The sequence below is a fragment of the Aulostomus chinensis genome, chromosome 11 (assembly GCF_037954235.1).
Source record: "Aulostomus chinensis isolate RoL2024-O1b breed Wild chromosome 11, RoL_Achi_v1.0, whole genome shotgun sequence".
NCBI lineage: Eukaryota > Metazoa > Chordata > Actinopteri > Syngnathiformes > Aulostomidae > Aulostomus > Aulostomus chinensis.
The window spans coordinates 27811127-27824906 of record NC_141330.1 but is presented as its reverse complement, the minus strand read 5'-3'; the positions used below and the strand labels follow the sequence as shown (position 1 = coordinate 27824906).

Genomic DNA, 13780 nt, shown 5'->3' with positions numbered 1-13780 from the left:
GGGTGGTGGGGGACTCGTCTTCCTGCATCGCTGTGGCTCTCGACGCTGCGCTTGTCTGTGTACCGGGAGAGGCGTCATGCTCCGTACCGTGGTTTCTCGGACCGTCCACAGGCTCAACGCGCTGCCGGTGTGCCGATTCTCCGCCGCCGCCATCCCGGCACCGAACACGCAACCGGAGGTCCACTACAACAAGGTACCGCGTCAGTACGCCAGCAAGTTTGTTGCTAACTTGCAGACGAGCGGTGGCGCGTGAACTGTTGCGGGTCTCGCGGCTGCTGCTGGTACCGCCTGGAGAACCAGAGAACCGAGCTTCAGGTTCAGGGTCCAGACGAGTCCGCGACAGCCTTGAGCTCCTTATCTGTGCTGGAGTGTTGCGACACACCGGGCGGGGGGGGGGGGGGGGGGTTATATAACGACACTGGACGCTGTTGCAATATCACGAGTATCATGCAGGTACCTGTTGCAGACCCGCTCGGGTCAAACCAGGTCAGCCCTGCAGCAGCGTCTCTCTCTTTCACACACACTGTCTCTCTCTCTGTCTCTCACACTCACAAACTCTCTCTCTGTCTGTCTCTCTCTCTCACACTCTCTCTGTCTCTCTCTCTCACACACTCTCTCTGTCTCTCTCTCACACACTCTCTCTCTCTGTCTCTCTCTCTCTCACACTCACTGTCTCTGTCTCTTTCTCTGTCTCTCTCTCACACTCTCTCTGTCTCTCTCTCTGTCTGTCTCTCTCTGTCTCTCTCTCGCTGTCTCTCTGTCTCTCTCTCTCTCTCTCACTCACTCAGGAGGAAGGTTCCCTTGTGTTCTGGCTGGCGTGTTGCCCAAAGATTAAACTCCTGTTTTACACACTTGAACTTACTCCTCAAACTCGCTCTGTGTTCACTTCAAGTGTGACCTCCAACCTCAGGGACCTGCTCCGTCTGTGTTGGAGCACAAAACTTCTGTAGAGGGAAACGATCCCGACCCGTCTGTGTCCTGGTGGTACAGCCCACAGGCGTGGAAGCTAGTCTTTATCAGAATGAACGTGTGATATGAACGTGTGAGGAAGACCAGGGCGACCCGGGAGACTCGTGGTTAGACGACCAGAAACAAACCAAACCAGATCAAAAGTGGAGTGAGAGTGAAAGTAAAAGCAGACAAGGGAGGAGAAGAACGAGAGAGGAGGAACTGCACCGGTGTTGAAAGTGTCGAACATGACGCCCACCATCAGTGAGAGATTTAACAGGTTAGGGTTAAACTTGGGCTCTTCTGCCATGAAGGCTGACCTGGGATCAGGTGCAGCAGGTGACACCAGCTGATCTTCTGTCCTCATAAACGTGACGTTCAGGAGTTTCAGGTCAGCTGCCAAGTGGAACCTCAGCAGATGTTCATGGTCCCTCTGTATATTCCAGCTGTTCATCAACAACCAGTGGCAGGATGCCGCCAGCAGGAAGACCTTCCCCACCATCAACCCGGCGACCGGTGAGGTCATCTGTCAAGTTGCTGAGGCCGATCAGGTAACCAGACTGGACGCACTCACGTGGCTCCAGTGACACCAGAGCTGAAGCAGAGTTTTAGTGCAGCAAAGACAAAGAAGGAGCAGAGTTCGCCGCTCTGACTCAGTCTGAGTCTCAGGTGTGTGCAGGGCGCTAACAACTGCGTGTGTCACCGTTCCAGGCGGATGTGGACAAGGCGGTGAAAGCGGCACGTGACGCCTTCAGGTTGGGGTCGCCATGGAGACGCATGGATGCCTCGCACCGCGGCCTGCTGCTCAACCGGCTGGCTGATGCCATCGAGAGGGATGCAGCCTACTTGGCGGTGAGCTGTCAGGAAGTGCCATATATGTCAAACTGTATCAAGTTGTCCCATGGCGCCATGTGTGCGTGGCGCTGTGCGTGGCGTCTTCCCTCAGTATTTACACTCACCTGTTCAACCCAGACAAAGAGAGAGTCTCACCGTGAGATCTGAATGCGTCACGTGTATCAGCAGAACGCTCCTTTATCAGGGCGTTCCCTGGTAAGTGGGCGTGTCCTCCATTAATGGGGTGAGCTAATTACAGGTGAGACAAAGACAGTCCCATCAGGGCGAGTCCCCGTTTTATCAGCTCCTTGTCTCATGTTAGCTAACGCGGCTGATACCAGCATCAGGTCATCGTGCAGCGCCGCTGCTTCGTCATCAGTCCCAGCATGCCTCTGCTGACCGCCGCCATTTGACTTTATACAACCAGGATCTTCCCACCTTGTAGCTGCAGGGTATCCGTCTGCATGTCCATCTGACGCTGTGCTGTCGCCGTAGGAACTGGAGACCCTTGACAACGGGAAGCCGTATGCTGTCGCCTTCATGGTGGACCTGCCCAACGTGGTGAAATGTTTCAGGTAACCGCGACGCGTGAGGCCGTGACTCGTCACGTGCGACTTGTTGGGGCCGGCGCAGCTCTGCTGTCACGAGGCAACGGAATTCTGGGAATATTCAAAGTTGCCACTGGAATGAACAGGAATGAAGTGGAAATTTGAGGATATTTAGAAACCGTGTCCACGTTAGAAGATGGCCAACATTTGAATACAGGATTTAAAAATGTCTTTGACTCCACTGATTTGTGCTCATGGATTCTGTCACTGTGAGGATTTGCTGGTCAATGTCGGTCTCATGACTGACCTGAGTGGGCGTGGCTCTCCAGGTAGGCTCTGGTAAAGAGGCGCCTGTAGCCTGGCTAGCATTGGAGATGCTAACTGTCAGTGCTGTGGTGGAATTTTCTCTGTATTCCTCTCAGTTCACATCAGCGCTCTAGAGAAGTCCGTGAGCTTCACTCCCTCACAGGAGGATGGGTGCGACGCCGGGTGTAACACTGACTTGTTTCTGCTGACCAGTGCTTTGATGATGGTGTCCCGCCCTGAGTGTGATGTCATCGGTCAGATGGCGGCAGCTCCTGTCTAAGGCTGTTGTGTTGTGCTCAGGTACTACGCAGGCTGGGCTGACAAGTGGGAGGGGAAGACCATCCCTATCGATGGAGATTATTTCTGCTACACCAGACATGAACCCGTTGGAGTCTGTGGACAGATCATACCGGTGAGGGACACCTTCAGGTTTTCACCATCATTGCAACCTCCAGATCGACCCTGACCTGCTCTGGTGAAGCTGCTGGGCGGAGCCGAGGGTCAGCTGATCTCAGTACACACGTAGCGCCAGGTCTCACTCGTGTTTGAAAATGTGATGTTCCTGAAATCTGCTTCTTTGTGTTGCTGATTCTCCACCTCACCTGAGATGATGTCTTCCCAGGTGGTAACGTGACGGAGCTCAGGTGAAGCGCTGGTCTGTGTGTTGCTCTCCGCTCCGACCAGCTCAACTCATCACGGCTGCACTCACGCTTTCCTCTGGCCGCCAAAACACCTGAACTGTCACTAATTCTGCACTTCTGTCTTTGTCCCGCCTCTTCCTCCTTCCTGGGCCTCAGGCGCTGTGTGAATGACTTCTGTCTCGATGTAAATCTTCATGATTCTAAGTTCCCTGGAATGTCATCACCAGGAAAAAAACTCTAAAGGCCTCTTGGCACCAAATATTCACAAGGAGGCAAACCTGTTGCTGCGCAGGTGTCAGCTGATCTCAAGGCCGTGTCAGACCGGCACCTTGCGCGAGGCTCCAGCTCGCTTTTTTCAGTTTTACCAGAAGCTTTTGGCAGCCATCCAGGCCGCCATCCAGGCCGCCACAGCAGCGATGGCAGTGTTTGCACATGGCTACATTGTTAGCTTTGAACACTACGTCCCGTGGCCGGTGCAAGCCGCTGGTTTGCAGCCTCTTCAGTCTGATCTCAGAACAGATCCCCTGTGTGCAGACACGGAGCTGACCGTGTCTCTCCTTTCCTGCAGTGGAACTTCCCTCTGCTGATGCAGGCCTGGAAGCTCGGCCCGGCCCTCGCAACCGGCAACACCGTGGTGATGAAAGTAGCCGAGCAGACACCCCTCACGGCGCTATACGTCGCCAGCCTGATTAAAGAGGTACCGGTCCGTTTGCGCTCCGTAGCACCAGCGGGGTGGCCATGAACATTTTCACTGCAAAATCAGGAGTTCTGCTCTTTTAAATCTTTTAAATGGCAGATTAAATCTCTCCCCTCAGGAAGTGCTGAGTCATGATTGGCCTCGTTGTAGAATTGTGTAATCCCTCCCTCTCTCTCTCAACCCCCCCAACACACACACACACACACACCACCTCTATTATGGCCTCAGTATTATGAGCTTGTGTGATGTGGCAGGGGTTGATGTGTAAATGTCGGTCAGACCTTGAGCCTCTGCAGCTGCGGCCCAGCGCTCACAGCCCCACTTCACACTCCATTGTTCTGTTTCACAGAACTGCTTGGCTGTCAACGCCAGCAGAGGCGAGGGTTGGGGCTTTTTGAAGAAACGTTCACTTTAAAATCATAAAAGACAAACAAAGTGAATTTCACCAGAGACGTTACTGACTTTCATTTGCAATGGAGGTCAATGTGGCGAACGATCGTGTGCCACAGGCCCCCCCACAGAGGCGGGTGCTGGTTGCACACGATCGTTCACCAGTGACGGACAGTTCAGCACCTTTGAGATCAGCTGTGACGTCATGGGGTTCAGAGACGTTCAGTAAAGATGATCAAGAACATTTTCTTCTTCTTTAGTTGCCGTGTTTGTTTTCCAGGTGGGGTTTCCTGAGGGCGTGGTCAACATCCTGCCAGGCATGGGCCCGTCAGCTGGTGCCGCCATTGCAAAGCACATGGACGTTGACAAGGTGGCTTTCACCGGGTCCACGGAGGTAGGACGGTAGACGCTCCTCGTACCTGAATACTGACACACAGCCTGGAGACGATTCTGACCCCTGGATGGTGCCCACAGGGGCCTGGCAGCAATAAATAGACAGAACCTGGGGGCCACTGGAGGAGCCACGGTTCTACCAATGATCCAGCACGTGCTGCCTCAAAAACAACACACGTAGGATTTAGTGATGCTGATCTCTTAGAATGATCCATGACGACAAGCACGGCTGACACATGTAGCAGGACACGTCAGGGTGTGTGTGTGTGTGTGTGAGAGAGAGAGAGAGAGAGAGAAAGAGCTCATCCTCAGTCTGTTTCAACCCTGAATGTCTTGGCTTGTCTCTGTCCATCAGGTGGGTCATCTAATCCAGCAGGCTTCAGGCACCAGTAATCTGAAAAAAGTCACTCTGGAGCTGGGAGGGAAGAGTCCCAATATCGTCCTGGCTGATGCCAACAGTACGTGACCTGGTGTTACCAGAACTACAGTAAACCCTGTACTAGTACTACTACTTTTACTGTGTGTATCTGTGATTGACCTGCCAGTCCTGCTCTTAGCACTGCTGGGTTACACAAAGACGGCTCCCCCTAAACCGGAGAGAGCCGGTCAGATTAGCTGAACAACACCAAGACCCTTTAACCCTCAATGTCGTCCTCCAGACAGGACCTGGTATCTCAGGACTTACAAATCCCCATCGCACACGTTTCCTGTGTGTAAGACGAAACAGTAGCATCAGTAGCACTGACGGGCTCGGCTACCTGAGACAGCTCCCTCCCTTTCTATGTGTCGGAGGGTTCTGTGACTCTCTTGAACTCAGAGGAGCGCTCTGGTGCAGTGGAGGGCTGAAGGTGGTCTCTGTCCTCCCCCTGCAGTGGAAGATGCAGTGGAACAGTCCCACTTCGCCCTGTTTTTCAACCAAGGCCAGTGCTGCTGCGCCGGCTCGCGGACCTACGTCCAGGCAGACATCTACGACGAGTTTGTGGAGCGGAGTGTTGAACGGGCCAACAGACGAGTGGTGGGCAACCCTTTTGATTTAAAGACCGAGCAGGGACCTCAGGTAGCTCACACACATACACATGCACACACTCGGATAATACACACACATTCACACACACTCAGCCAGTGTTGACGTGTCCAGGTGGATCAGGAGCAGTTCAACAAGATTCTGGGCTACATCAGCAGTGGGAAGAGGGAGGGAGCCAAGCTGATGTGTGGGGGAGGAGTGGCTGCCGACCGAGGCTACTTCATCCAGCCGACTGTGTTTGGAGACGTCCAGGACAACATGACCATTGCCAGGGAGGAGGTAGGACAGCAGAGGGAGAGCAGGAACCTCACTACTACCAGAGTAGTGCTGCTGCTCTGAGGCCATTTTAAGGGTTACGGCTGTTCAGGCTTCTTGCTAGTGTGTGGACCTCCTGGGCTCTGGTACGGGGTGCAGTGACGATGACCCCACCCGCCGCTGCCACCTCCTCCCCCACAACCTGAAGATGAAACTGGATGAAGATTGTGGTTCTGTCGTGTTTCTCTTGCAGATCTTTGGTCCAGTGATGCAGATCTTGAAATTCAAGACCCTGGAGGAGGTGCTGGAGAGAGCCAACGACTCCAAATATGGTCTGGCAGCAGCTGTCTTCACCAAGGACATTGATAAAGCAAACTACATCTCCAGCGGACTGCGTGCTGGCACAGTCTGGTAGGACTGATGTTATTAGTCTCCTTATGGATGCTTCTAATATTCATGACTGAACCCGGCACCGCTAACTGGACCTGGAACCTCTGGTCACAGCTGCCCTGGTTTACCACACAGCACTGGCTAGCAACTAAACCCTAAAGTACCGAGGCTCTGTGGACACCTGCTAAATGGCATCGGTTCTGATGTGATGCATCACGTGACGCATGATGCATCACGTGTGATGGATCTCACGACGCGTGATCGTCACATGATGGATCACGCGTGTGTGATCACGTCACTGTGATCGGACCTCACCGCCCTGCTCTGCCTGCAAATGAAGACACGCACGACTTCAGTTTCAACCGTTTGTATTTAGTGCCATCACACGCCAGTCGTGTCCGTCAACACATCAACTCATGTCTCACTGGCATTAAATAGTTGACTTACCAGGTTAATCAGTTAGTAACTACAAGCAGAAAAGACTGACATCCAGAGGGTGCAGACCAGGTCTGTTCCTGGGCGTGTTCCTGACAAACTAAACCGCCGAAGAGGTTTGTCAGTGGGCTACAAACACGCTTCAGGACATCTTTGAACACGCCAGCGTTCACATGCTCTTCAGTGTGTATTTCCAGTGAAACACAGAATTCTCAGCTCATGTGAGCATGTATGAATGAAGACATGGGGATGTAGTATTTTATATTGTAATTTTATATTCAGCCTCTGCTAAAAGATTCGTCTAAGTTCTACACATACGATGCTCAGGTGTGTGTGTGTGTGTGTGTGTGTGTGTGTGTGTGTGTTAGGACCTCTGATGCAGCCCCTCAGTTATGAATTCCTTGTATGGTTCAATCTGGATCCACTGAACGTTGCATCATTCTAATCTCTCTCTCTCTCTGCCCCCCCCCCAGGATCAACTGTTATGATGTGTTTGGGGCCCAGGCGCCATTTGGAGGTTACAAGGCTTCAGGAAACGGCCGGGAACTGGGAGAATACGGTCTGGAAAACTACACTGAAGTCAAAACGGTAACCACGACAACAAAGACCAAACAACATGAACGACCGTGCACTTTCTTCTTCATAGTTAACATATGGTGATATACCTGAATACATTTTAAATTTCATGAGGAAAATCATGAAAAAAATCCCCCCCCAAAAATGAAACACTCCCAATTAGATAGCATCAAGAAATAAAGTCTGAAATCTTGAATGTGAAACTGATGAGGCCCGGTTCCCTGTTGCTGACCAAAAGTATGATCCTTCCATTGGGTGGCAAACCCCCACATCCAGGTCCTGACTGCTGGGGTCTGATGGGTCGCTGGCTCCATCTCACCTGCAGTATTCAGTTTATCGCCCAGCCCTACTTGAGCCATGAATTCTGATGCGGTTCTCCTGAGTAAGTCGTCCTTGTGTCTGTGTTCTCAGGTGACCATCAAGGTTCCACAGAAGAACTCCTAAAGATCCCCTCCACGCGTGCATCTGGCTTTACGGAAACACTTCGCTAAGTAGTCCTGTGTCTCTGGGGTTCAGTAGAATACGAAGCAAAACATTTTAAGTTCTACTTTGTTTCTCTCGCATCACAAATTCCAGAACATGCTAATATGAGTCAGTTCAGTTTGAGAGGAAGACGCATCATAGAATAGTGATGTCACATCCTGCTTAAAGGCACAAAATAAAAATTTTCAGTGAGCAGCGCATATGAACACCTGAGCCCATGAAGCTCCTGGCGTCAACCTGCCCGTCCATGCGGCCGTGGCTGAGGGGCGAGCGGACGACGCGGCCGGCTCTCCTCTTCTATGCGCTGAAACGAACCTCTGAAATGTTTTTGAAGACCAGAGTGACGAGAGTTGTTTTGAGAACATTTGGCTGCTGACAAGGTCTGACAGGCCAGAGAACAGAGAACTCCTCTACATCTTCCTTCAGATATTGTCCACACGACTTTAAATTGAAAATAATTCTTGCAATCTCTTTTTTTCTGCTGATTTCTAATTTAACAAATAAAAGCATCGCAAGCTTCCTGTGCCCAATTGTAGTTTATTCCCAGGATAAATTTACTCAGGAACAAACTGGAGCTACCACGAGTAGCTTGTCCTTTTTACGTTTCTACATTTGACAACTTCAGATTCAAGCAACTTTAAAATCAAGATTTCGGAACACAGACTTTGAATCTGAAAACGGGGACACGAGCATCAGAGCCAGGACGTCCAGGTTGGGGGTCGGCACCAAGAATGGCTCAGTTCACTGTCTCTTGTACCTCGTATTTTTGGGATCTTTAGCTTGTTTGACTGAAAGCACCTGACATTCAAATGACTCCAATATTGCAAATGTGAGACTTCTTTCTGCTGAATGAAGGCAGGAGTCCACCTGACTCGGACCACTCAGCAGCCGTGGTCGACCCTGGCGTGAACACGGCCGACTTGGACGTGAATTCAACCACAAACGTTTTTGTCTATTCAGATTTTTCCAAGTGTCCCTGAACGTGTTCCTGGTACTCGGTGTCACCCAATTTAAAATGTCTGAAATAACAAGACAGTTGAATTTCCGTTTTATTTATGAAACCCCAAATCTCTCTAAAAATAAAACACTGCATCAGACAGTGAGCCAGACAGCTTTCATAATGCGGAGCAGGTCAGGACTCGTGAGGACGCAGGCGCCCTCGTCCCTGGGAGGAGTCGCGCCAGCTGCCTGGCGTCTCTTCAAGTCAGTCAGTAAACACAAGAGCAACAACAGCCAGTTTACATCTCAGCTCTTCCCAATGCACAACACAGTCACGACGAAACACCGACTCTCCAGCGCCGATCCCCAGACGACTGGCCCGCGTGGGCGTGATGCCCACTCTGACCGACCAATCATGTTTGAGCATAATGAAAAGAGTCCTGTTTATCGGCGTGCGACTGAAGGGGGTGGAGCAGCAGCTGCTGGTCAGTGATGAGAGTGTGATGCCGGAAGCCTGGCCCAGCCTGTATGCATAAAAGTCTCAGATCAGGATTGGTGATCCAGCTGTCACCATGGCAACAGTTTACACTTGAATACCACCACAAACCTCCAAGTTCTGCATTTGTCACCCTTTTGTACTTCCACCAGTTACGCTGTGTATGTTCGTTCAACTGCCAAGCAAAAGGAGCGTTGGCGCCGGAACGGCAAGCCTGAGAACCGCAGGATCAACTCAGGACTTTCTGAACGATGACGTGGGGGACTTCTCAAAGCTGTGTATCACCATGGCAACATACGCTACAGACGAAACGGCCTCTGGGGCAGACTCGTTGAAAATATACAGGTCAAACAATATACAAGCGCCGCCCATGACGGGTGTGTGTGTGTGTGTGTGTGTTCAGCAGCTGTGTATTAGGGATTTACATTCCTCATATTTGTGAAGGGTTATCGTTCTCTTGAGTGAAATATGCAGCTCTCCACCTCCCCCTGTACGTGTCATCAAGTGCTGGCCCCACCCATGGACATGCTGAGATGGTGCCTTGATAACTGCTGTCACAGTTACAGAAGGACAGCTGGGATACGCTGGACCTGCTTCTCAGTAGAGACTCCTGGGGGGTCATGCCGTGGACATAACTACATACTCTACAGGTGAAGACACGTTCAAGTACATCACGGAGTGTGTGTGTGTTCTTGTACTTGCTACATAGTGAGGACTAGAATACGTATTTAACCAACAGAGTGAGGACATTTTTGGAAAATGAGGACATTTTAGCCGGTCCTCACATCTTCAGTGGGCCGTTTGAAGGTCAAGACTTGGGTTTAGGTTCAAGGTTAGAATCAGGTCCTGTTAGGTTTAGGGTCAAGTTCTGGTTAGGTTTAGGGTCACGGTTAGGGTCAGGTTCTGGTTAGGTTTAGGGTCAGGCAGTCAGTTGAGATGGTTAGGAGGAGGGGCTAGTGAATGTGTTACGTCAATGAAAGACCTCACAAAGATCTAAGTACAAGAGTGTGTGTGTGTGTGTGTGTGAGGCAGCTGAGAGCGGCTGCAGCTGGACTCCTCAGACACACACGACCCCACACAGAACCAGACTGATGAGGGTGCCACACTTGACCGCAGCACGAGCGGCAGTGACGGGCCCTCAGAACCCCAGCAGAACTAGAGAGTAAGTCGGCTCGCGGAGGGAGAGAGGAGAAGGCACGAGTGAGTGATGAGGCCGATGTCTGAAGGGCCAATCAGAGCGAGCTGACTTCCACCAGGTGTGAGTGACAGACGGCGTGAAAGGACAGACTGACAGACGTGGCTGCAGTGGAAATCTAACAGGAGTCTGGACGTGTCTTAACAGTGGCTGCTGGGATATCATCTGCCATTGACCGGCCTGCTCCCCAAATACCAGCGCCAGCCATAAAATACCAGTCCACCCACTAAAACCCTCAGACTGGGCAGTAAAGTTTTCACAATTATAGAAATGTCCTCACTTGGGTGGTTAAAACTTGTTCAAAAAGATAAGATGACACGCATGTACTCAGTTGACGTGTGTATTTGACCATAAGCTGACAGCAGCAGCTGCTGGTGGCCGCGTGGACTCAGGGGTCAGAGGTCGTCCAGCCGGCGTGGACAAGCCTGGTCTCAGGCTCACCTGCGGCTACACACCTGAACACTGACAGCTGAACACTGGAGTCGATGCTGGTGGTCGTAAGGCTCAAGCGGTGCATCGTTTTCCACCTGATATTCTAATGACCAGGAAACCTCTGGTGCTGGAGGTGATGCACCGACGCCACAAGCAAGTTCTGTTACCTTAAAGCACGGCGGTAATTATGGCAGAATGCTTTTTTTTGTTTTTGTCATGATGGCACCAAAGTGTAAACGGGTCACTTTTAAGCTCTGCCGTTCTGAGAGGTTTTATGCATACGGTCCAGGAGCGGGACAGGAGGAGGATGGAATTTGGCGGCTGAGTTCCGAGCGTGAGCGGCGCTTCAGTCGTTGATCAGAGCCAGTATCATGCTGCAACGAGAACAGGGCCAGAGAGAGTCAGCAGACACGCCACAGACTGGTGGAGCACCTCAACACAACTCTGCTAGTGTCTGAAATATTCAGGGATGATTGGAGGGTCGTACCTGTACAGGTAAATGAAGAAGCACAGCAGGTGGTAGCCCAGTTTGATCATGGCCTCCTTCATGTGGGACTTTAGCTGACCCCGGTTGTGGATCTCAGTGGGGTCAAACACGCCCATGTTCCCCATCGGGACCTTCACATACCTGCAAGAACATGAGTGACAATGAGCAGTTGAACCCACTGAGGTCACGATGGAGGTCTGGGTTCTTTGCTGAGGTCACCAAAGGCTGTATGACATCATAGCAGTGACTGATCGCGTGGACGGTTGCAGCCCTCAGCACAAACTCACAGGTATACTGGCAATGGATTGACAAACGGTCCACATCATGCTAACAAGTCTAAAGGAGCCTACAGAGGTCCATGTGACCCTGGTGTAGTTCCTTCACAGGCTAACGTTAGCTTAGCCCAGCTAACTGTAGCATCCAGGCTTCCAGCATCGTCAGAGGGTTCGTTAGTGAAGATGATCTTGATGAACTCAACCTGGGAGATCATCAACTTCTGTTCACCAGAGCTGATTTACTGGTTCAATCACCACAATCACATGGAGCGATCCTATTGGCTGCTGGGGGAGGAACCAGGAGATGACCACTTCCTGTTGGGGGAGGAACCAGGAGATGACCACTTCCTGTTGGGGGAGGAACCAGGAGATGACCACTTCCTGTTGGTGGAGGTACCAGGAGATGACCACTTCCTGTTGGTGGAGGTACCAGGAGATGACCACTTCCTGTTGGTGATGGAACCAGGAGATGGCTACCTCCTGTTGGACTACAAACACGCCTCACCCCTGACTTGCTACATGTCACGCAGGCCTGATGGCGAATCAGTTCTTGGTCTCAGGAACAATGCTGTCAGACGGTTTACCTATAAATGTTCCAGGCTGCTACGGGCAGGTTGAGCAGGAAGATGAACCAGTGCATGGAGACCAACATCAGCATGGTGGAGAGACACTGGCCCACCATCTCTGGAATCACCCACTGAACACACAACAGTTCAAAATCAGCGCTCAGAGCGTCACTACACACCCCTGCAGAGAAGCTACATCGTAACTCGTAAGCAAAAAGACACTGAAGCATTACTTCATCAAAGGTGTGTGGTTCATCTTGAAGTATTAAGTAGTGGTACAATTGTTAACTACTCAATAAACGTGTTTCTGCAAGTACAGGATATCAGCATGTCAGAAAATGTGGGAAAAGTCCAATAAGGCGCATCTTTCATTTAAACATCACGAATGACAAGAATCAGAGAGATGAAGCATCGGTCGACTCACTTTGTTGAGCTTGGAGCAGCAGGCTCTAGCGTTGATGTAGTCACATTCTAGATCAGACAGCGTGATAATCTGAGCTGAAGGTCAAGGTGAGGTCACAGGTGAGACAGGTGAGACATCTGACCCAACCTACCTGCTTCTGTCAGCTGCAGATCGCCCTCACCTGGAGGAGGCAGACGACCAACAAGGTAAAGCTGATAATTTGACATTCAGCCACATGCTGCCAATACACGCCTGAACCTGAACCTGCTCCTGAACCTGAACCCGAGCCTGAAGCTACTGCTGAACCTGAACCTGAACCAGAGCCTGAAGCTACTCCTGAACCAGAGCCTGAACCTGCATCAGAGCCTGAAGCTACTCCTGAAACTGAACCAGAGCCTGAACCTACTCCTGAACCAGAGCCTGAACCTGAACCTGCTCCTGATTGAGTCTGACTGACCTCTAAACTACAATATCTCGGCAGCGGCAGCAGGTTCAAGCTAACGGTCCTCTCACTTCATTTACCCCCCGTCTGCTGATGGACACTTGTAGCAAGGCGGCTAACCGGCTAGCTAGCCTATCCGCGATCGATGATTGACAGGACAATGTTCGCGCGAGCTTTGGGCCAGCCGCCAGCTTCCGGGAAAATGCACCACACATTGAGGAAACCGCGACCTCAGAAAGGATACAAAATAGACGGCAAGAAAAATCAGTGCACAGCAGTCGACAAGCGACAGAATGAACACTGCCGCGTCCATTTTTCTTTTTTCCTTTTCCGGTCAGTCTGGAGCTGCTGCGATGCCTATTATTTCTCCGTCTTACTGCCATCTAGCGGACTGGAGAAGCAGTACAGCCGGGGCCTGGACTTAAATGAACGGTTTCAACAGAAGCAGCGTACACAGGGGAGGACGCGGAGCTGTGCATGTATGAAGATGCGATTTTCTAATTCAATGTGCAGAAATTAAAAAAAAACACAAATAGTTTTCATAGACAAGGAAATGGAAACAGGCTTTGCATCCACCGTTCCTTCCTCATGTTCCCTTGCAATTTTGGGGGTCCTGGATTCAGAG

At 51.3% G+C, this 13780-nt stretch overlaps 2 protein-coding genes across 4 annotated transcripts; one reads left to right on the top strand and one right to left on the bottom strand.

The window, feature by feature from the left end:
* Window position 1: 1 nt before the first annotated feature.
* LOC147253918 (aldehyde dehydrogenase, mitochondrial-like) lies at window positions 2-8445 on the top strand. Of its 3 annotated transcripts, none has more exons than XM_086219277.1 (13): window positions 3-193; window positions 1395-1499; window positions 1660-1800; window positions 2278-2357; window positions 2937-3048; window positions 3846-3974; window positions 4645-4758; window positions 5113-5215; window positions 5630-5814; window positions 5896-6060; window positions 6290-6447; window positions 7335-7449; window positions 7849-8445. In XM_086219277.1, the coding sequence occupies exons 1-13, from the start codon at window positions 77-79 to the stop codon at window positions 7879-7881; spliced, it is 1557 nt and encodes a 518-aa protein (XP_086075403.1). In that variant the 5' UTR covers window positions 3-76; the 3' UTR covers window positions 7882-8445. The 3 variants fall into 3 exon arrangements, with proteins under 3 accessions (XP_086075405.1, XP_086075403.1, XP_086075404.1); XM_086219278.1 differs by lacking the exon at window positions 3-193 and adding an exon at window positions 1182-1228 and having other exon boundaries at window positions 1331-1499; XM_086219279.1 differs by lacking the exon at window positions 3846-3974 and having other exon boundaries at window positions 2-193.
* cnih4 (cornichon family member 4) lies at window positions 7505-13528 on the bottom strand. The gene is made up of 5 exons (XM_086219280.1): window positions 13400-13528; window positions 12735-12803; window positions 12329-12441; window positions 11470-11610; window positions 7505-11356 (listed from the first exon to the last, which is right to left on the bottom strand). Exons 1-5 carry the CDS (start codon window positions 13466-13468, stop codon window positions 11329-11331), a joined length of 420 nt encoding a protein of 139 aa, XP_086075406.1. The 5' UTR covers window positions 13469-13528; the 3' UTR covers window positions 7505-11328.
* Window positions 13529-13780: the final 252 nt, after the last annotated feature.